This window comes from Ostrea edulis, chromosome 2 (assembly GCF_947568905.1).
Source record: "Ostrea edulis chromosome 2, xbOstEdul1.1, whole genome shotgun sequence".
Classification (NCBI taxonomy): Eukaryota; Metazoa; Mollusca; class Bivalvia; order Ostreida; family Ostreidae; genus Ostrea; species Ostrea edulis.
Window position 1 is genome coordinate 2,115,225 of NC_079165.1, and position 23,868 is coordinate 2,139,092.

Consider the following 23,868-nt stretch of genomic DNA (forward strand, 5'->3'; position numbering starts at 1 on the left):
TCTCAGTAATTCCATTCAGTCATCTCTCAGTAACCATTCAGTCATCTCTCAGTAATTCCATTCAGTCATCTCTCAGTAATTCCATTCAGTCATCTCTCAGTAACCACTCAGTCATCTCTCAGTAACCACTCAGTCATCTCTCAGTAACCATTCAGTAACCACTCAGTCATCTTTCAGTAATTCCATTCAGTCATCTCTCAGTAACCACTCAGTTATCTCTCAGTCATCTCTCAGTAACCACTCAGTCATCTCTCAGTAATTCCACTCAGTCATCTCTCAGTAATTCCATTCAGTCATCTCTCAGTAATTCCATTCAGTCATCTCTCAGTAACCACTCAGTCATCTCTCAGTAACCACTCAGTCATCTCTCAGTTACCACTCAGTCATCTCTCAGTAATTCCATTCAGTCATCTCTCAGTAACCACTCAGTCATCTCTCAGTAACCACTCAGTCATCTCTCAGTTACCACTCAGTCATCTCTCAGTAATTCCATTCAGTCATCTCTCAGTAATTCCATTCAGTCATCTCTCAGTAACTACTCAGTTATCTCTCAGTTACCACTCAGTCATCTCTCAGTAACCACTCAGTCATCTCTCAGTTACCACTCAGTCATCTCTCAGTAACCACTCAGTCATCTCTCAGTAATTCCATTCAGTCATCTCTCAGTAACTACTCAGTTATCTCTCAGTTACCACTCAGTCATCTCTCAGTAACCACTCAGTCATCTCTCAGTAATTCCATTCAGTCATCTCTCAGTAACTACTCAGTCATCTCTCAGTAACCACTCAGTCATCTCTCAGTAATTCCATTCAGTCATCTCTCAGTAACCACTCAGTTATCTCTCAGTTACCACTCAGTCATCTCTCAGTAACCACTCAGTCATCTTTCAGTAGCCATTCAGTCATCTTTCAGTAACCATTCAGTAACCATTCAGTCATCTTTCAGTAACCATTCAGTCATCTCTCAGTAACCATTCAGTCATCTCTCAGTAACCACTCAGTCATCTCTCAGTAACCATTCAGTCATCTCTCAGTAACCATTCAGTCATCATTCAGTAACCATCCAGTCATCTCTCAGTAACCACTTAGTTATCTCTCAGTAACCATTCAGTCATCTTTCAGTAACCACTCAGTCATCTCTCAGTAACCATTCAGTCATCTCTCAGTAACCACTCAGTAACCATTCAGTCATCTCTCAGTAACCACTCAGTCATCTCTCAGTAACCATTCAGTCATCTCTCAGTAACCATTCAGTCATCATTCAGTAACCATCCAGTCATCTCTCAGTAACCACTTAGTTATCTCTCAGTAACCATTCAGTCATCTTTCAGTAACCACTCAGTCATCTCTCAGTAACCATTCAGTCATCTCTCAGTAACCACTCAGTAACCATTCAGTCATCTCTCAGTAACCACTCAGTCATCTCTCAGTAACCATTCAGTCATCTCTCAGTAACCACTCAGTCATCTCTCAGTAACTACTCAGTCATCTCTCAGTAACTACTCAGTCATCTCTCAGTAAGCACTCAGTCATCTCTCAGTAACTACTCAGTCATCTCTCAGTAACCACTCAGTCATCTCTCAGTAACCATTCAGTCATCTCTCAGTAACCACTCAGTCATCTCTCAGTAACTACTCAGTCATCTCTCAGTAACCAGTCATCTCTCAGTAACCACTCAGTCATCTCTCAGTAACCATTCAGTCATCTCTCAGTAACCATTCAGTCATCTCTCAGTAACCACTCAGTCATCTCTCAGTATAACCATTCAGTCATCTCTCAGTAACCATTCAGTCATCTCTCAGTAACCATTCAGTCACATTTCAGTAATCGTTCAGTTTACTGAATGGCATATTTTCATCTTTTACTTCTATTAATCTTTTCTATCCTTAGTCCAGGTCATGAGAAACAACTTTAACGAAAAATAGAATATTCACAAAACTACATATAATTACATCATCATCTGTGATTATACTTACATAATTGATTTGATAGAGGCTTATTTTCAAACTTGATGAATAAATACTGTTCATTAAAAATATTTCATTGGAGATGATTATAAAACTATTCAAAGCTAACATTTGAAATTTTCTTGAAACTCAATACAGTAAGTTTTGAATCTAAACCATAATGAATGGTCAAATGATATTGGTGTCCAGTAACCATCAAATTACCGCTCACTTAAACCAAATGCATTCGTTTGATAACACATTCAATGATTGACCTGTGAAAATCACTTATTCAATTCCGCATGCGCAGTGTATGACAACATGCAATTCCATCGATATGTGTATATCTTTTAGGACTCCTTTACGTTTCGCACTTTCCACTATATTAGCAACCTCATACCAAACCGTGAGTGGCAATATTCATCACATTTCCAATGTTTAATATTCATCGTGGTTTTCTTCAATTTCCGTAATAGACAACTGCTTTCCATACACAAATGAGAGCGAAATTTCGCTGATGACAGATATCCGTCTTGTTGCTGTGGAGTTTCTGCGATGCCATCCGCCGGAAGTGAACGGATTTTCGCACGCATCCCTAATGGACTTGTTTTGTAACAACATTTCTGCATAAACTTTGTCTTTGGGGTCCCGGCTTTTCTTCACCATGTCTTCTAGGAAGTCGCGGTCATTCTCAATATCATACTCTGCAAATCCATTGTAAAAATAGAAAAAGTAAAACTCTTCAATAATAGGAGAGAAAAATATTAGTATATATGTACGAACATGTATGTAAGTCTATATATTGAATTTCTGATATAAAAAAAAAATACTACAGTCTTTTCTGATTGAATAAAGAAATTATAACCATATTCAAATTCTTATTTAAAAATCACGAGGATAGGAATTGTGCCGCATCATGCCGGCGAGAGGCGTCACAGGTCATAACTCGTACATGTAGGGTACATGTGTTTTCAAAAATTTAATTTATTTCTTATATTTACATTTATTTCTGTCAGAATATCACCAGCGGTTAAAATAGTTGTACTATATTTATCAAGATTCATACGCATATTGTTCACAACTACAACCCATTCATAAGGAAATGGCTATCATTACAATTTGTAGAGATACCAAAGGTGCAAACACAGGAAATGTAAATGTTTGCTCGTGTGTTGTTGTGATGTTGGAGCTAGATACATGTATGTTTTACTTATAGAGAGTGTTTTACTAACCAAACTTTTGAAGGAGTTTGATTGCCTCCGCTTTGATTATGGAATTCGTTTTGAAGATGGTCTTCAGGATGGTGAAGCCGTGGTTGTCTCTAACAGCCATATTACACCCATTTTTTAACAAGAGTTCCATACAGTTCAAACTGCTCTCAATCACGGTAATGAACAAGCTGGTTCGACCCTTGACCCCCGTGGCCTCAATATTGGCACCTGATAAATTAAAAAATATTTACTTTCATAACTTTATATTCCTGTACATTGGTCGTGTATTGTCGTGCAACAACAAATACATTATAACCCAGAAAGTTAACATTTCTATTTGAATACGATATCCACAAGAGACTCCATAGAAACCCCATCTACCCCACCCTATGAAGCGCCTGTTCATATTAATTTGGTGCTCCACCCCCACCCCTCCGACTAGAGAAAGCTAGACTAATGCCATACTTTCCATCAAATTATTCTCTTTCAAAATTATTCAGTTTCTGGAATTTTTAGGTTATTCATTAAAAGGGCATGTATGGAAGATCAGCTGTACCAAAAACGTATTGAACGTGAATGAGGCACTGCATGCCACTAATTAACATTTTTTGGTCAGAGAATTTTTCTTTTCCTACCTGCTCATCCACTGATTATTTAAAAGGGGGAGACAAACCATATTCAAAATCAGCACTTACAATGTAACGTTCCTCATATGCACAGCTAGCAAAGTCTCTTATTCTTTCAAATAAAACAAACCATTCTATTAAGTTGAATACTCGGTGTGTCTATATTTTATTAAGATAAATATTCGGTATGTCTAGATTTTGACCGTATTTTACCTGATGTGATCAGCGACTCTGCAATCTCTTCATAATCATTATAAACGGCTCTCATCAAAGGGGTATAACTGTGGGGATTCTTCACCTCCAAATTGCACGATCCTTAGAAATATAAAAGGAAAAGAAAAAAATCAAAAGAAGTATAACTGTTGTCGTTTTGATATGTGTTCACCGACTAAAATAATTCGTTAATTAATATTCGACGCAAACTGTCATTAGCAGATCCTGGGTTAGACTGTTGCCAAAACAAATGATCCGCATTAAAGAAAATAATTAAGTAGGTAAAAATCCAATCAAGGAATAAGAACATGGGGGTAAAATAAAATGTAATTCTATACCTGTGTTTAGGATTTGTTTGACAATTTGTAAATACCCCCTCTCCACTGCCTCATGGAGGGGCGTGTTCCCATTCTTATCTATAATGTTCACATCCGGTCGGGGATTACTATCCAACATAATTTGTACAAGTACAGGATTTTCCAAATATACAGCGAGTCCGAGGGGGGAGCGGAAGTTTCCGGCTCTTTTGTTGAGACTCGCCGTCCCATTGATTTGAATGAACTGTCGTAACAACTCGGTGTTTCCTGTAGAAATGATGGTCCAAATACTGACATCTTTCTCCGGTTTGGGTTTAGGTTTTGATCCGCCACCAGAAATATCTGAAGGAAATTGAAAACTGACACTCTTGCGACGACCGATCATGTTGAAAACCCTGGAATTCTGTTTTCATATTATCCCCCCGGAATATGGTGCTTCTGAAGCGAACACCCCGCCATAAATAATAAAGCCGACTGTTTTAGAAACCTAAAAGAACATAGGTCACATGTATGTTATGCTCAAAGTGTCTAGGACTTTAGATAGACTTCAACTTGTTTAGTTTTTTTTAAGTAGCGTTGTGATGCTTACCTGACGTAAAGTCATTCACTCATTAAACAAAATTAATCAACATGTCTCCTTGAACTTAGGTACGTTCTAATTAAATGCCTCTGTGAAATTGGTCACTCGCAGGACTGTTTTTTGGGGAGTGTGTAATAAGAGGATTACAATACTTGACAGTCGGACTTTAATCGATAGATGTATTCGATAAAAACAAGTGAACGATGGAAACACCGCACGTTAGATCTACGTCCAAAGATATTTTCTGATTTTCAGTGACGCAAAGCTAAGTTTTCAAACGAAATGCAGATAATTCAGATTCTGAAATCTTCTGAATAAGCATGTTCGTGAAGAATATGGCGGTTAAACAGTTGTGGGTGCTGTTATTGGCCACTTCAATCCAAATAACAGGCACGTATTGATCATCGCTTTTCAAAAGGGAGGGGGGATAAATTTGAAAGTTGGTTTTTCAAAAAAACCCACCAAAACTTGGCAAGCAAAATAAAAAAAAAAATGGAGGGGGGGGGGGGTGTCTGCTACTATCACCGACTGACTCGGACTCATATTGGGTTTTTCCCCTGCTTCCTTTTCTTAAATCGCAGGGGGAGGGGGTGTTCTATGTACAATTTACTTTTTTTTATACATAACATTTTTAAAGCATTCATTGTTCTTAATCACCACTACTAACTACTAATCAAAAAGTAAGGGGGGGGGGGGGGCACCCCATACATCTTTATTTGCATTTGCATAACAAATAATGATTGTCAAAGGAGGAACCCTCTCCCCTGATTTTAGCTGCCTGAAGAATTTACCACTGTGATGACAATATGAAGTGCATAAAAGTAGTACAAGGAATAGATCTATTCATTTCATTGAAACAAACAAATGCACACACGTGATATAGGATGAGGAGCGCTCTGACATTGCAGTGATAAAAAAAAAAAAAGTCCCCAGTCTTGCTTTGTCCAATTTTACAACACAGAATATAATTATAAGCACAGTTATAAAACGTTTAATTATTGCAGCAATGGATGATTAAAGAAAACAAGAATATCAGTAAAACCATGGATGTTCTCAGACCTGCATGTAACCAATAAACTACTTCATATGACGAATGCCATTTTCTTCTTATAAAGGCAACATTTAGTGCTCAAACATGATTCTACTTGTAAAGGAAATGTTCAATGCTCAGACTTATGATTTCCGGCTTTTAAATGAACAATTGTTGAAATGGAGGCCTTTAGAGGTCATATGTTTTGAGTGACCTTTCAAAAAAGCCTTTTCGTATACAAGCCATGTTTTGAGTGATCGACCTCGACCTTTTCAAATGACCTTGAGTGACCTTTGTCTAAATTTAAGCCATTCGCAGTGATCAATAACTGTTGAAATATTGTTGAAAGGAGGATTTTGTCATTTACAAGGTATGTGTTTGTGACCCTAACCTTTACAAAATGACATTTGTCCAAACGTCATTCGCACAATGATGAATAATGTTGAAATGATGGCGTTTTCTTATATAGGACATATGTTCGGAGTGACCTTGACCTTTCAAAATGACCTTAAGCTTTGTCTAAAATGCATGATCAATAACTTGAAACATTGTGAAAATGAGGGTAAGGCATATGTTCTTAGTGACCTTGACATTTACAAAATGATCTTGATTGACCTTTATCCAAAAGTCATTTGCACAATGATTGTTTGTTTATTCTAAGAATGTTTCACTCATATTGAGACATCACCAGCTGTATGTGAAGTACCACAAATTTAGATCTATGCTTAGCACTCAGGGCCGTAGCAGTGATGGTTCTTTAGCGTGCCAACGCCTACCACGACACGGGACCTCCGTTTTTAAGATAATATCCGAAAGACCCGTGATTCTCACTTCTAAATGCCGCGCGTTTGGCGAAGGAGCAATCACTACCTATTTCAACAGCTTAGGTTCGACGCGGCTGTGGCACAAGCGGGGCTCGAACTCACGACCTACTGGTTACGAAGCGCTCTACCACTGAGCGACAGCGACTATATTGTATATGCTCCCCTGAAAATTTTCAAAGAGCATAAAAATATCTCTATGAAGGTGAAGATAACGAACAGTGATCAATCTTATAACTCCTTAAGGAATACAGAGTAAAGAGTAGGGCAAACACGACCCCTGGGTATACCAAAAGTGGGTTCAGGTGCCTAGGAGTAAGCATCCCCTATCTATGTGGCAGAGACGCTTCCATAGATAATGATCCTTAAGGATCACATAGTTACAAATAAACAGTAGATTAAAAAATACAGTGTGCATGTGTTTGACTTGCAAAGACAAGAGGCCTATGGGCCACATTGCTCACCTGAGTCACCTTGGTCCAGATTTAAAAAAAATTCCCATATATATTCACATGTAAAACTTTGATCCCTATTGTGGCCCAATTCTACCCCCGGGGCCGTGATGTTAACAAACTTGAATCTGCACTATGTCTGAAAGCTTTCATGTAAATGTAAACTTTTCTGGCCCAGTGGTTCTTCAGATTTTTAATGATTTTCCCTATACATTTGTATGTGAAAATTGGATCCCCTATTGTGGCCCCACCCTACCCCTGGGGGGCCATGATTTTAACAAACTTCAATCTGCACTATGCCAGGAAGCTTTCATGTAAATGTAAACTTTTCTAGCCCAGTGGTTCTTAATAAGATCTTTAAAGAGTTCCCCTATATTTTTGTATGTACAACATTGATCCCGTATTATGGCCCCACCCTACCCCTGTGGGCCATGGCTTTAACAATTAAAACTTGAATTTGCACTATGTCAGGAAGTTTTCATGTAAATGTAAACTTCTCTGGCCCTATGGTTCTTAATAAGATATTTAAAGATTCTCCCTATATGTTTGTGTGTACAACATTGATCCCGTATTGTGGCCCCACCTTACCCCTGTGGGCCATGGCTTTAACAAAGCTTGAATTTGCACTATGTCAGGAAGCTTTCATGTAACAGCTCTTCTGGCCCAGTAGCTCTTGAGAAGATTTTTAAGTGACCCCATCCTATTTGTGTGATTATCTCATCTTTAAAGGGGACAGCTAGGGACCTTCATTTGAATAAACATGAACGCCCTTTACCCAAAGATGCTTTTTGTCAAGTTGGATGAAAATGGCATTGTGGTTCTGAGGAAGCTCAAAATGTAAAACTTTTACAGACAGACTGATGACGGACAACAGGCAATCAGAAAAACTCACTTGAGCTTTCAGCTCAGGTGAGCTAAAAAACCACCTAGAAATATATTTCATTTCTTCTGTGACCTAACTTGCAGTAAGATTGATTTCTATCTGACGTCAGGTTCAAAAACCCAAATTCTTGTACATGTATTTTTTAATATTTCTAAACTCCAAAATATCTTAATTGAAATAAATTTGGAACATTAATTGATGATCAAAATTGAAATTAAATAGAAAGAATAATATATACATGTATTGTGAAATCCATTATTGTGAAAAAATAATTTGAAAGAAATTAAGAAATTCTTTCCCCAGAAAATTGTTATTTTTCTCCATCTAAATGATATAAATTACACACAAATAATATGCAAGTTTGGATAGAATTGATATTTTCGACTGTCATTAGTTAGTGAAACCCATTTCATGAAATTTTGATAAATTATTTTCAGAAATACAAGAATTTTATTTTGAGCTGTTTGCCTCAAAATGATGGTTAACGATCCAAATAATAGTACTTGATTTTTTTGTAACTACCATTTGTGGGGCCAAATATTGTCTTTTACATGTTTATAGGCCTTTGCCCTGAGGTTCTGGTGAAGTGAAAAATATGTAAAGTTTATGCAAATGCTGCATTACAGGTGATCAGTAAAGTATATTGGAGCTTATAGACCAGTTGAGCTAAATAGTGGGGCAGAGTCAAGATGAAAACGTCCTAAATACCTGTCACAGTAGCTGATGGTTACGCCTGGACGCTTCCTTTGCAGCCTGATGGTTATATGGTAGGATTAAGCTTCCTTTGCAGGTGGAAGGTCCTGTGTTCAATTCAGAGCCACATCAAACCATAGCTGTTTAACATAGGTATAGAGTTTGTTTATTCACTATGCAGCACCTTGGTACATGTATTTGAAGGTAAAGTCAAGATTTAAAAATGGAGGTCCCGTGCACCGACACTCGTTTCTGTAAATAAGTTATGACCTCTGTATACTAATAGAAGTAAGTGCCCGTGGTCCCGTGTAATGACATCCATTGCCATTTGGTAATTGTATTAAGATCACTCTCTGCTAACCTTGAGCACCATGCATAGATCAAAATTTGTGGCAGTTCATTACAGTGAACAAAAGGCCTACAGGCCTTATTGGTCACCCGAGTATTAGTGAAAAGTATTATTACTCCTAAAGGCTATGGAATTTAGAAAAAAAAATCCTGTTCTGAATAACCTAAATTCTAATGTTCAGCAACAGTATAAAATAAGATGTGTTATTAAAACTTCAGTGCCCTCAAAGTGCATACATGACTGAGGAGAGGCTTTACATAATTTATGTATTAACATTAAAAGATGACTAATTTGGACCTATCCTAGAGTCAAAACCCTGGGTTGTGAAATCCACCATTTTTTTTATAATTCCTTTTCTGCTATTCCTAAGTATGCATTTAGATTTTATACAGTATCATCAATCTTAAGAAGTCCTTAAAATATTATAATTTTGACACCACCCTGAAACCAAGCTCTTACCCTCTAGGTTCATGGAATTTACAATTTTGGTAAAGGACTACCTACTCCTTCTAAATATCCATTTAGTTTCAATTTAGTATCATTACCACTAAAGAAGATGTTATTTAAATGTTTTACACATAAACACTATGTACCAAGATTGGCCCCACCCTGGTATCAAAACCCAGCCCTATTCTCTTTAGAGAAGTCGAGAGGCAGTCTTCATCAACGCTGAAGGCTAATTGCCTCTCGAGTTCTCTAGAGAATAAACCCGGCCCTACCCCGGGATCATGAAATTTACAATTTTGGTAAAAGCCTTCCTGCTCTACATCAGTATGCATTTACGTTTTTCTTACACATGTGCAATTGTAGAGAAGATTTTTAAAAATTGGTCAATTTTTGGCAGTTTTGCCCTGCCCCCTAAGGCTCCCAGAGTCCTGAAATTTACAAATCATGTCCCCCTTGTTCCAAAATGCATCATGCTAAATTTGATAAGAATTGGAATGTTAGTTATCAAGAAGTTAAAAATTTCTATTGTTCACATATTTTTAAAATAACTTACCACTTTGGTCCTTGATACCAAAACCCCTGGGATCATGGAATTTAAAATTTTGGTAAAAGACTACCTGCTCTATCCATTTAGTTTCGATTTAGTATCAATAGCACTAAAGATGTTATCTAAATGTTTTATACATAAACACTATATACCAAGTTTGGACCTGCCCTGGGGTCATATCCCTACCCCGGGGATCATGAAATTTACAATTTTGGTAGAGACCTTCCTGCTTTACATCACTATGCATTTAGTTTTTCTTACACATGTGCGGTTCTAAAGAAGATTTTTGAAAATTGGCAATTTTGGGGCAGTTTTTACCCTGCCCCTAGGAGTGCAGGTGTCCTGAAATTTACAATTTATGTCCCCCTTGTTCCAAAGATGCTTCATACCATATCTTAAAAGAATTGGAATGGTAGTTATCAAGAAGAAATTAGATATGTTCAATTGTTAACGCACGACGACGGACAACAACCAATTGCAATAGGTCACCTGAATTTACTTAGGGTGACCTAAAAATTCTATAATGGGAAGCAAAACAATATACAAAACTGTTCATAACTGTTTCTTGACTTCCAGTAAATATTGAAAGAAACAAGTATCAGCGTCGTGAAGATTTATTACTCAAAAAGTCAGATTTGGACAGATGTAAGAGTAAAAATTCAAAACATTTCAGAATTATGGAGGACATTCATTTAAAATTGCATACAGATACAGTCCCATCACAGAAAAGTTAAATTGACAAAACGTAAAATAAAACAAAATCACTGACGATATGTAGGCCAATACAAAACTGACTAGACATTATAGATGTACTGCACACGTCAGGAAGCTTCTCTATTGTACAATAAAACATAATTTACATAACTGTATCTCAAACAATTCATCATTCTGCCAATTAAAACCCTCTATGACTAGTTGATAACTATAGATAAAGTAAGCAGCTCTGGTTTAGGGTAACCAAGACTTGCACCATTATTAAATTTAATTTCACTTCTTTGATATTTACTATACACTCCCAAACTAAGCAAAAATAAGATGCCACAAAGCAATACTATTGACAATCACTGAAATCTACATACATAAAAAATGGCGATCAAAAGTTCAACAACTTCCCTCTTTTGTCAGGAGTTTTTCCCCCTTGATGAATGACATGGAATAGCTGAAATTCAGGCATGGGGAGACTTACAACCCAGTTAAATTTTTATTTAATGCTGAAATTAACACACTTCATGGCTGTCCAAAGATATCATTTTACTTTACATGCCTGGAATGCTACAAATGGCATCTCAATATGAAATAGGTCATAAAATGCAAACACAAATAATTTATCTGATCACAATGCTTAATTACACCATGTACGTGCTATCATTAAAGGACATGTATATAATTGTGCCTGTCACATTTAACAAAGTTCTCCAACAATCCAGGAGGGGAACAATAAAGGGGAATTGTTGAATACACGTACTTATAGGATATGATCGGGAATGCCTGCTTTTACAGAACAGTTCTCGTGTGTATGGGTATCAGGGAATCACCTGGTTAAGATTCAATGAAGTCAAGAGTTGAAAAATCTCAAATAAATCAGCTTACTTTTGCTAATTATAATACAATCAATCAGAGATTGATTTACCCTATGCATGGATTTTCAATTCAGTGTCTGGAAAAGTCAAAACACTGAAAATTTCAAAATTCAGGGTCCATAATGCTTTCAAAAATATCTCAAGAGAGCCCAAAGCCAAATCTGTAACCCAATGATGCAAATAAATTTTTCAAATTCAATAGCTGTTTTCCACCCATCCACTGCGGGGCCCTATAAACAAATGTTTTTCACAATACAAGTGTAGACATGTTACAAAACTAGAATTGGATGTGATATGGGAATCATTTTGGCATGCTGACATAGAATTGGATGAGATATGGGAATCATTTTGGCATGCTGACATAGAATTGGATGAGATATGGGAATCATTTTGGCATGCTGACAATATAGAATTGGATGTGATATGGGAATCATTTTGGCATGTTGACACTACAGAATTGGATGTGATATGGGAATCATTTTGGCATGCTGACAATATCCGAGATGCTGGTTTTGCTTGCTGCTTGAGAGCATACATGGTAAAAAGTGCTACAATGTTGTAAAGTTTATACAAATAAGGAAACAATGACCTGATATAAATACTAATTCTGAAGTATCTAATTTTGAGATACTGAAGGGAATCAATATCTTAATGATTTTTGAAATACATTCATAAAATCTGGGGGTGGGGTGTGGGTGTGAGACATTCAGTTACTGTGGAATCATTAGAATTCGTGGTGGCTCAATTTTCGTGGGTACCCCTCATCCACGAATTTACATCCTCAACGAATAAAGAATCATAATTACATTCCAGAGTTATCTTTCTTGCAAATATATAAATCCACGAAATTACGTCCCCACGAACCCATAAAAATTCAGCAATCCACGAAAATTGGCCCCCACGAATTTAACTGATTCTACAGTACCCCTAGATATTGTACATGTTGGACTCGGTCAAATGTATGTACTTTATCATGTGAACATTTTCACTCCTATATATTATTCAAAAAGTGGGTCAGAGGAAAAAGTAAGGGATTTGGAAACATTGAAATACAGGTTTGCCGAACACAAAAATATATTCCAAGTATCGAGGTCTTTTCCTTATTTATGAACTTCAAAACATTGTACTGATAATATCTTTTTTAAATGCTGAACAGGTGCCAATGAGAAATAACAAGTTCAAAATCTTTGGAATCATCGAAAGTTATTGGCACAAGGAATATGTATGCAAAATATGAATGCCTCCCTTTATCAGGGAAACTATACATCAACTGTAAAATCTGCTGTCTAGCGACAAGTTTTAACATGTGACCTACACTCACAATTCCCAGCGAACTAAAATTTCACATCCACTACAAAACTGCAGTCATGTGACTCTGTATAATGCTGACAATTCCTGAAATGCTATCAAAGACTACAGGAGGCCCATGGGCCACAACGCTCACCTGAGTCACTTTGGCCTGCTGCTCATTCTCCAAAAGATTTTTATCCTCTTTAACCCCATGTAATGACCCAAATCTATCCTCATGGGGTCATGACTTAACCAAACTTGAACCTACTGCAACACAACATGGGGATGCTTCATTATCAACATGACTTTGCTGTTCTGGAGAAAAAGACCCAGGATACACTTGGAAATTTCTGCATTTGGATATATTTAATGTGACCTTCTACTCTTGAAAAGATTGTTTCAAATTCCCTAAATATTCTCATATAAATATCTGAATCCCTATATACTACAAAATAGCAATCCTAATCAGTCTGCAGCATCAGTCAATGCTCGAATATTTACATGACTAATCATGGCCCTACTGGGCGCGAGAAAAAAAAATTATTAAAAAAATCCTCATACATTGTCATGTAAAAGTCTAATCCACCATCATGGCCATACACTCCCCCCAGAACTGCACTACCTGAGGATGCTTGCATATTAATATCACAAACCATGACCTTGCTGACCTTGAGTTGAGAAGACCTCCCCCCCATATATTACCATGTCAAACTTTGATCCCCTATTGAGGCCCCATCCTCCCTCACCATTGATTGGACAAACTTGAATCAGCACTACCAGTCAATGTTTGCATATCAAGATGACTAATCATGGCCCTAATGTTATTGAGAGGAAGATTTTTAAACATTGTTCCTATATCTATTCCCATTTAAAACCTTGATCCTCTGTTGCCGCCCCATCCTAGCCGTTTGAATAATTTTGAATCCACACTCATTCAGGAAGCTTTCACACAAGTTTCATTTTTCTGATCCAGTAGTACTCAAGAAGATGACAATATATTTTAACCAATTCTTAATTATCTCCCCTTTGGAAAGGGTGTGACCCTTAATTTGATCCAATTCAAATCCCCTTTATCAAGCAATCCTTGAAGTTAAGTTTTATTGGAATTGGTAAAAAATAAAGTTTGCAGACAGATGGACAGAAAAACAGACATATGTACATGACCACAGGTGATCAGAAAAGCTCACCTGAGCCCGTCATAGGGGCTCAGGTGAGCTAATAATCAATTATACATGAACACACAGTGAAAACTATCTAAATGTGTACAAAAGTCATTCATAGGTGTGTAATGTAAAACGGGTGGGCTCCAAAGATTAAATTTCATCATGTCTGGTTGATTAACCTCTAAAATATTCTATGTCTGGATGAATTCTTCGGAATTTGAAAGAAACATCTAAAATCATTTAATAGTACTAAAATTAGGAAACAACAGAGGCTGTTACATTTTAAAAATGCATTGTAATAAATATACATATAGTCACACACACAAATGTAGAAATAACTGTGATTATTTTTTCTTGTCAGATTTACATGTAGAGTGAAAAAAAAAGAAAGGTGTTCCAATAATACATGGTTACACTCAAGATTTGCAATTCTATTGGAAATTCCCATTCCAGTGTCATGGGAGATTTCTAGTTTAATGTCATGGGAAATTCCTTGTTTAATGTCACGGGGAGATGCTTGTTCAATGTCATGGGAAATTTCAAGTTAAATGTCATGGGAAATCTCTCGTTCAATGTCATGGGAAATTTCTTGTTCAATGTCATGGGAAATTTCTTGTTCAATGTCATGGGAAATTTCTTGTGCAATGTCATGGGAAATTTCTTGTGCAATGTCATGGGAAATTTCTTGTTCAATGTCATGGGAAATCTCTCGTTCAATGTCATGGGAAATTTCTTGTGCAATGTCATGGGAAATCTCTCGTTCAATGTCATGGGAAATTTCTTGTGCAATGTCATGGGAAATTTCTTGTGCAATGTCATGGGAAATTTCTTGTTCAATGTCATGGGAAATCTCTCGTTCAATGTCATGGGAAATTTCTTGTGCAATGTCATGGGAAATCTCTCGTTCAATGTCATGGGAAATTTCTTGTGCAATGTCATGGGAAATTTCTTGTTCAATGTCATGGGAAATTTCTCGTTCAATGAATGGAGTGTGTCCCTTTTCAATGACTATGTATATCTTATAAGGACATGCTTCTGCAGTCTGTTCCTTACAATCCATAAAAAGCTAAAACTGTACAAATGTACACACTACAGAGTAATACAAAATAACACTTATTACACTCAGTGATAAATTATGCTTCAATATTGCAGAACACTAAACACAGTATACAAGTATAAAATCATCACTAAAATAACTTTGTACATTGATGCACATTTCATTATAGCACTCTTGTTTATAAAGCACAAGATCTGTAGACAGCATAATCAGATCTGTAGACGGCACATTCAGATCTGTAGACAGCACGATCAGATCTGTAGACAGCATAATCAGATCTGTAGACGGCATGATGAGAACAGATCTGTAGACAGCACAAACAGATCTGTAGACAGCACGATCAGATCTGTAGACAGCATAATCAGATCTGTAGACAGCATGATGAGAACAGATCTGTAGACAGCACAAACAGATCTGTAGATGGCACGATCAGATCTGTAGACGGCATGATTAGATCTGTAGACGGTACAAACAGATCTGAACACAACAAAATTGTATCTATACGTATAACACTGGAGAACAGGACATGTACAATATTGATGCAGGGAGCAGGGTACTAAAAGCAAATGATGGTGATGCAGAGAAAAAAACAGAAAATCCCCGACACATTGTTATAAACATCGTACTGGTGATATTCAGATTATTCTGGTTTACTGACAAAACATGATATTAAAGGCACACAAAGCACATAAAGTGGACAATCACAATCCAATGTCCCACAGATCTACGACAAATCATTTCTCTTATGATGACATTTTTTTTGACATAATGGCTGTTGCAAATTTTCAACAATAAAAAATGTATTAACAAAAAAACAAAACACAATCCTAACAAATACCGTAGAGTGGGTTTTTTCTGCAGGTCTAAAATTTGGCGATTTGCTGGCTCAAAGGTATGCTAGTAATTTTAGAGTTATCTCTTGCTAATACTGAAGTTGCTATTGGGTGCATATTTGCGAGTGAAATTTTGGAGGAAAGATATCAAACCGCTAAAATAAGCCAAATTTATCACCTCATGGAAAAAACCCGCTATAAGGTAATATAAATTAGAAATTTAGCACAAACGCACCCACACAGCAAAGTTGTTCTGTTATTGAAAATATGTTACAGATACATGTAAACATGCATACATAATTAACTCAATCCTTTTCTTATAAATCACATATTGTGTCAAAATATGAAGACAAGATGAAATGCAATTCCATATGTATAAATATATTGATATATATACACAACATTCTTAAAAGTGAGGTAATCATTCATAACATCACAGATACAACTGTATGCTTTGTTCATTGTTTTACATGTTGGCAGTTTCAATTTGATTTCCATGTCAACCTACATATTTAGTTTTCCATTTCAAGGAAGCACAATCTCTGTACTGTGACGGTGTTCAAATAATGCACACAGAAAGAAAAATATTGTTTTCAGGATGTAATTAACGTCACCTAAATACATCCAATGACAAAATCTATTATGCACCTATTCACAGCCTCACAAATGATGTAAAAAAAAATACAAAAATCAAATTCCTGCAATTTGGAGTTAAAATTTCAAATGCTCTTATTCATCTACTAAATCAGCTGCATTCTTTAAACTGTTTTAGCACATCACCACAACAACTGGTGTTGGGAGATCTGCTTTCTTCTCCTAATTATCATTATACATCATGGCTCTACGCTTTTTCTTTTAACGGAATTTGTGCATCATGAATGAAGCCGTCGCCCATCATCTGCCGCTGTGCTCTATGCTCTTTGAGATAAGGACCCCAATTTTCTGTTGGTTTTGTCAGATATTTGATAAGCTGTGAAAAGAAAATAAGGCACTACATTTAAAGCTGGAAACATGAGGCTCATGGACCACAAAGCTTATCTGAGTCACCTGCTGTTCTTTAGATTATTTACCCTCTTTATACCAAAGAAAATTTCTGACTCAAAGTTATGACCCCACCCTTGTTCCACAGGGTCATGACTTAACCAAATTCCATACAAAATAGGAATGCTTAAATGTCAATTTTACTAACATGGCCTTGCTTTCCTGGAAAACATTTTTTCCCCAATATTCATATATCCTGTAAATTTCAATCCCCGATTCAAGCCTCACCCTAACCCCAGGGACCATAATTTGATAACAAAATGCCCATAGGCCTCATCACTCACCTGAGTCACCTTTGCCCATATTGAAAGATTTTCCCTATATATTCACATGTAAAACTTTGATCTCTATTGTGGCCCCAACCTACTACCAGGGGCCATGATTTTTACAAACTTGAAACTGCACTATGTCAGGAAGCTTTCATATAAATGTAAACTTTTCTGGGCCTGTGATTCTTGATAAGATTCTTAATGATTTTCCCATTTATTTGTATGTAAAACTTTTATCCCCTATTGTGGCCCCGTCCTACCCCCAGGAGCCATGATTTTAACAAACTTCAATATGCACAATGTCAAAAACCTTTCATGTAATTTCAGCTCTTCTGGCCCAGTTGTTCTTGAGAAGATTTTTAAATGACCCCACCCTATTTTTACATTTTTGTGATTAACTCCCCTTTGAAGGGGGCATGATCCTTCATTTGAACAAACTTGAAAACCCTTCACCCAAGGATGCTTTTTGCAAAGTTTGGTTGAAATTGGCCCAGCTAGTGGTTCTGGAGAAGAAGTCAAAAATGTAAAAAGTTTACAGACGGACACACAGACGATGAATAACAGGCGATCAGAAAAGCACACTTGAGCTTTCAGTTAAGGTGAGCTAAAAACAAAATATCAAACAAACTTGAATCCATACAATTCAGGATGTTTGCATTATGATATGATTTAGTAGGGTCCTGTTACTCTTGATAAGAATATTTTTGAAAAAATCCCCACATATATTTTTAAGTTAAACTTTGAATCCCTATTTTAGCCCTATCCTACCCTCTTACAAATCATTTTAACAATTTATTGCTATTCATCTCATTTTTTAAAACTCATCAAAGCTATAAGCTTTTCTGATCACCTGTTGTTCAGCATTTTCAAAAATAATGATTGGATTTTAATTAAATGGTACAGCAATACATACACTACAATTTTCTAGCAGCGAATTTATAATGTGGTAGTATCGGTCTATATTATCTCCATTTCATTATTTTCTACTTACTGGTCTACGTAAATTCCTATCTTCGTATTCGAGTTGTTTATTTCATGAAACAGGATGAGAGTTATCTTTTATTTTCAAACGTATTTTATTACAAAACTTCTCATTGGTTACTTCTAGATTTATTATCAAATCACTTTACAGGTAACTTTGACTTTCATTCTTTTGTTAAGAATAGTATTTAAACCCGAGCACAACCGTGCTCGGGGCTTCTTCTGAGCCAAACCTTGCAACAAGATAAATATCAGGAGTTGCCTCACCCTGAATTTTTGATAATTGTTTCTTTATTTTTCCCGTTTAGTTATATTTTTCTCTCAAGCCACATTCATCCCCCGGGATTATTATTTTGGTATTTATCATACAATTGTTGAACTTTATTAAAGGTTTAAAACTTTATTTATTATTTTATTGCTAGCCTCACTCTAGGCGGACTCAAACTTACCTGGAAATATCTAAAGGGTTGAATACTTTATATAACACCTATCATCATTAAAAAAAAACACAACGCGAAGTAAAAAGAACATATCAATAGTAGTGGCAGAATGTCCAACTACTACAATGACAACACTATTTTAACTATGTGTGTGAAAACATATAGCCCTATGATCAAGGAGGAAAGCTACAAGGATCAACACATTCATACTCACATCAAAAATCGAACCCCCGAATGATCCCTTTTCCTTAAGGATTAGGTAGACTGCGACAATGGGGATCATTATGATAGAGGATATTGTTATTAGAGAGCCCAGTCCATCAGCCCAGCCCGGGAATGGTTGTTTGTTGTATTCCGTGGGGTTGAAATCAATCGCTGTGAACAGGAGGATGGCCTGAAATATACAGACTTCTTATTACTGCAGAAAAAAACTGACACGAAAGGGACCGTCCTGTTCACCTGTAATACGCATGTATACTGTCAAATCATTACATTTCCAGGAGGCTCAATTTTTTTAAATTGCATGGCTATCCCACAAATTTCAAACCATAACAAAATACAAAATTCATTGTTTCAATGCAAAGCAGCCATATTCATGAAATCACATCCATATGACATTGAGAAATCTGGACAATTCACAAAAATTGGCCCACACAAACTTAAATAATTCCATCGTATATTGCATAGTATCTCTGTGATATGCAGATATATGCAATTAGTCACTGAAGCATTATACCGCTCTCGTACATGCCAACTTTCCCGATTTGTGCGCGATTCTCCCGATTTGAAGCAGTTGAAAAGGTAAATCCCGATAGGGATTGCAAAATTACCGCTGAAATCCCGATTTTCTAAAAATATCTCCCATTTTACGTCAACAAACCCCGATTTCCAACGGGAATTTGAAATCCCGCGTCATTTCTTTGTGGCTGGCCAATCAGAAATCAGAACAATAGTCAGCCATTGCTGTTTACCTGTGTTTCGTGGTATCAGGGTGATGTAATTTACCTGGTCTAACTGTGTTTATTGGACAAGTGTTTTGATAGTAATTAATCAGGAAGACGGATTTCAAATTGACATAATCTTTACACGAATGTGAATGATTGATTGAATATTGTTTATCGTCCCTCTCGAGAATACTTCATTCATATGGAGATGTCACCATTGCCAATGAAGGGCTGCAAAATTTAGACCTATGCTCGGCGCTTATGGCCTTTGAGCAGGGAGGGATCTTTATCGTGCCACACCTGCTGTGACACGGGACCTCAGTTTCTGCAGTCTCATCTGAAGGACCGCCCCATTTAGTCACCTCTTACGACAAGCAAGGGGTACTGAGGACCTATTCTAACTCAGATCCACACAAGACCGAACATGAATGACAATGATGATAGTGTCAAACAATCGGACATTCCCGATTTTTGCCTCTCACTGACAGCATCCAAAATATGCAATAGGTACGTCAAATATATATATTTTTTCAACTATAATAATATAAGCTATCTGAATCTATCTGTCTATAGCAATGTATACAATTATAGGGGCGTAGTATTCAATAGACTTTGTGATGCTTAATTCGAACAAGTCTGTACTGAATTGGATATTAGCAAGTAGCCTTAATTTACAAGTAAAAATGTATATTTTGATGTGTTTTTTTTTCTTCTGGTAATTATTTCAGATGTCAAGGGTGCAAAGGTTTTGTTTGCAAACTTCGTGGCAGGGCAGATCACTCATTTTCTGGTTGCAATGCAGATTGTTCCACCAGACTCTGCAAGCCCATGTTTACAGACACTGAGACAGCAAGATCGCCTTTGTAGTTGTACCTAAATGCATGTGCTTCAATTTAAATTTTGATATATAGACCAGCCATGTTATGGTGTAAAAGGATGCAACTTTAAGATAATTTGATAATATGCATGTAACTTGTTGGAGAGGAAATGTTAGTTTATTTTTTAACTTTTTGCTGAATAGATGATTTTAATAAAATAATTATGTATATCTTTCAAAGTTTTTTTTTTTTTAAGTTTTGTTAAAGTTAATGGTCAAACACACTTGATGTTGTGTTAATATATGATACATGTACAATGATTAGATTGATATTTTATTTGAAAAGACAAATATTTATTTTCATGGTAAAATGTTGTGAATTTAGAGCTTTGAATAAAGGTCGTCGCACGCAAAATCCCCCCTGAGGATTTTATAAGTTGGCATGTACATGTATGCGCTCTACTGACAGTTTACATTGAATCAGATGTGGACCGTGATACACTGACATTATCATAATTAAATTAAAGTCTTACCAACAGTGCTATCGGGGCGACAAATTTCCAGCTGTACTTCCATATCACACTGGGACGATGACCCAACATCAACTCAACGTCACTCAAAAATCTGTCAGCACCTAAAAGAAATTTCAAGTCAAACACATCTGTACATAACATACATGTATCACACATTCTTAAAGGAAATACCACTCAATATGTAGAAAATACATAGATGGAGATCTTGATCAGAGGAAAGCTTGAGATCTTGATACGAGAAAAGCTTGAGATTTTGATTTGAGTAAAACATGATATCTTAATACAAGAAAAGTTTGAGATTTTGATACAAGAAAAGCTTGAGATTTTGATTTGAGTATAAAGCTTGAGATTTTGATCTGAGTATAAAGCTTAGGATTATGATCTGAGCAAAACATGAAATCTCGATAAGAGAAAATCTTGAGATTTCGATCTAAGTATGGCTTGAGATCTCGATATGAGATAATCTTGAAATTTCATTCTAAGTTTAGCTTGAGATCTCGATTTGAGATAATCTTGAGAGCCTACTACATGTATAGCTGGAGATCATAAGACGTGAAAAAGCTAGAGATTTTGATACACCTCAAGGCATTACCCAATCAGAATGCAGATTACAGTCTAGTTACATTAGAATTACGCACCGTATACCCAGGCTATACCGATACACTCCACCATACCAATGAATAACAAGGAGTAGGTAGCAGCGTAATTATCAAACAGCTGGAGCATGTACATTCCCCCCTGTCATTATAAACATAAAACACACAAGTCATAATTACTCGGTGAAACTTTGTCATATAAAAACAATTAGGAACAAGATTCCCAAGAGAATTGAAATTTTAAGAAGAATAAGATATTTTATGTCAATACAATGTTGAAGACATTTTACATATTGTTGCACTATATGAAGCAATTTAAAAAATGCTGAAAATGTAAATAAGCTTTTTATATTACAACAACAAGCTGCATGGGTCATTCTAAACATAAGAAATTTTCAATTTTAAAACAATCTGACTTGACTGATCCTAGCACACACCTGGGAACAGAAGATGAGTCCGATCAAGAAGCAGACGATCGCAATGATGATCAGTAGGACAGTCTTTCTGTAGCCTTTCCGGAGATTTGGGAATTGATCCAGTAATGTAGTGTGTACTGTAGTCACTGTGGCAATCTACAGAGAGAAGCGAGATCAAGTACTCCAGTCAGATCATTTTAAACACCTGCAACAAAATTTAATTCAAAACAGGAGCTTGACCACATTTTGGGATTTGACTCGTTAATGATTATGCACATACTATTAACAATCTACTCTTAAATACTACAGGAAGTAAAATATCATCCAATCAGAACTTTGTATTTTAAGTGATTCCTCATCTTCTACTAAGCTAAGAACAATTTTTAATTATTACATCTAATGAGAAGCCAGAACAACCATGTTGATTCTCAAATAATTCAATTACCATTGATGGCTGCCTGAACATTTAAATCATGTACTGTAAGTAATGTTCTGAGAGGAAATATCAAAGAAACAGGAAGATTTTCCCTACAATTTCTGTCAGCCTGCGTCTATGCACTAAGATGCTGATAATATCATTTTAATAATGATCGACTGGATACATGACTTTGCTCGCCGTCAAGTTTACTGTCTTACATGCACCTTTCTAGTTACCATAAAACAGGGAAAGTTCTTTCACACAGGCATTGGTCAGAAAGATGCAGATATGGGGCTTCTAGGGGGTGGGGTTAGACACACCTGTAGTTACCTGTAGATTTTACCTATACATCTGATGTCCTGGATACAATACTTTACCTGAGTTCCAAGTCCAAGGGTGATTAGCATAGCAAAGAAAAGCACAGACCACAATTGTGAAAGGGGGAGTTTTGTCACTACATCAGGGTATGCTACAAAGGCTAGTCCTGCACCTGTCAAAAAGGTAACCAAATAAATCAGATCCATACTTCTCTAATCTAGTCTTCCACCACCCAGCCAAAACAATTCACACATATGACTAAGCCCTGCTGTAGGTATACAAGAGTGGGAAATATAGAAGAGACTGGGGGGCTTTTAATCAGGTTTTCTATACAACCTATTCAGAGATTTCACACCCAAGATACATATAGTAAACATACAAATATTTCTAAGTGAAGGAACCAATATTTTCACCTTTAAAATAAAATAGTTATCTTTATCAGGTTGGCAACACTTTCCCTGTAGCGAGATCTCCTTGTTAAAACATGATTATCCCTCTTTAGCGGGAAAGTAAACATTACCATAAACAGGTGTTTTGGTGTCTTTGTTGAAAATAATGTCAAACTCTGTGCATTGCTGAATAAGTGTGACACACACTCAACATGACGCTAATTGTATGGAGTGCCAAATTAACATAAACTCAAATAATTGAAGATATCTTCAATTATTTGAAGATATCATCAATTCATTTGATGCGTGCAACAATTTAATTAAAGATCTCTTCAAATAATTAATGATATCTTCAATTCTGAATTATTGCGCGCATTAAATGAATTGATGATAGCATTAATTCTTCTGCTAAATTGATGCGCGCTTTAATTGAATTAATGATCTCTTCAAATGAATTAATGATATCAACAATTGAATTGATGTGCGCTACAATTCAATTGAAGAGAGCAATAATTGATATAATGTGCAAATTAATCAATTGATGAGAGCAATATTTGAATTGATGCACGCATTAATTCATTTGATGAGAGCAATAATGGATTTAATGAGCGCATTAATTCAATTATTGCTCTCTTCAATTGAATTAATGATATCTTTAATTCATTTGAA

General features: G+C 36.2%; 3 protein-coding genes across 5 annotated transcripts in view; all 3 read right to left on the reverse strand.

Annotated features, from left to right (window-relative positions):
- The window catches only part of LOC125681851 (N-alpha-acetyltransferase 50-like), a 205,487-nt gene that overhangs the window by 16,670 nt on the left and 164,949 nt on the right, over positions 1-23,868 (reverse strand). The window lies entirely within an intron of this gene.
- LOC125681848 (ankyrin repeat domain-containing protein 30B-like) lies at positions 1,807-4,924 on the reverse strand. The gene is made up of 4 exons (XM_048922102.2): positions 4,334-4,924; positions 3,996-4,097; positions 3,178-3,384; positions 1,807-2,649 (listed from the first exon to the last, which is right to left on the reverse strand). The coding sequence occupies exons 1-4, from the start codon at positions 4,695-4,697 to the stop codon at positions 2,384-2,386; spliced, it is 939 nt and encodes a 312-aa protein (XP_048778059.2). The 5' UTR covers positions 4,698-4,924; the 3' UTR covers positions 1,807-2,383.
- The window catches only part of LOC125681844 (sodium- and chloride-dependent glycine transporter 2-like), a 60,229-nt gene continuing 47,073 nt past the window's right edge, over positions 10,713-23,868 (reverse strand). For all 3 annotated transcript variants that reach the window (XM_048922098.2, XM_048922097.2, XM_048922096.2), the window contains exons 10-15: positions 22,870-22,982; positions 22,096-22,230; positions 21,701-21,800; positions 21,063-21,163; positions 18,983-19,162; positions 10,713-17,007 (exon numbers count right to left, since the gene is read on the reverse strand). In XM_048922098.2, the coding sequence (XP_048778055.1) occupies positions 16,879-17,007; positions 18,983-19,162; positions 21,063-21,163; positions 21,701-21,800; positions 22,096-22,230; positions 22,870-22,982 (758 nt within the window). In that variant the 3' untranslated portion in view covers positions 10,713-16,878. The remainder of the gene's footprint in view (positions 17,008-18,982; positions 19,163-21,062; positions 21,164-21,700; positions 21,801-22,095; positions 22,231-22,869; positions 22,983-23,868) is intronic.

What these genes read in the sequence shown, in the direction of transcription:
- LOC125681848 (XM_048922102.2), bottom strand. Translation starts at nt 4,697, where the DNA reads ATGATCGGTCGTCGCAAGAGTGTCAGTTTTCAATTTCCTTCAGATATT. An exon ending in AGAGTCGCTGATCACATCAG is followed by an intron (nt 3,385 to 3,995) that starts GTAAAATACGGT and finishes TTAATTTATCAG; the next exon opens with GTGCCAATATTGAGGCCACG. An exon ending in CAAACTCCTTCAAAAGTTTG is followed by an intron (nt 2,650 to 3,177) that starts GTTAGTAAAACA and finishes ATGGATTTGCAG; the next exon opens with AGTATGATATTGAGAATGAC.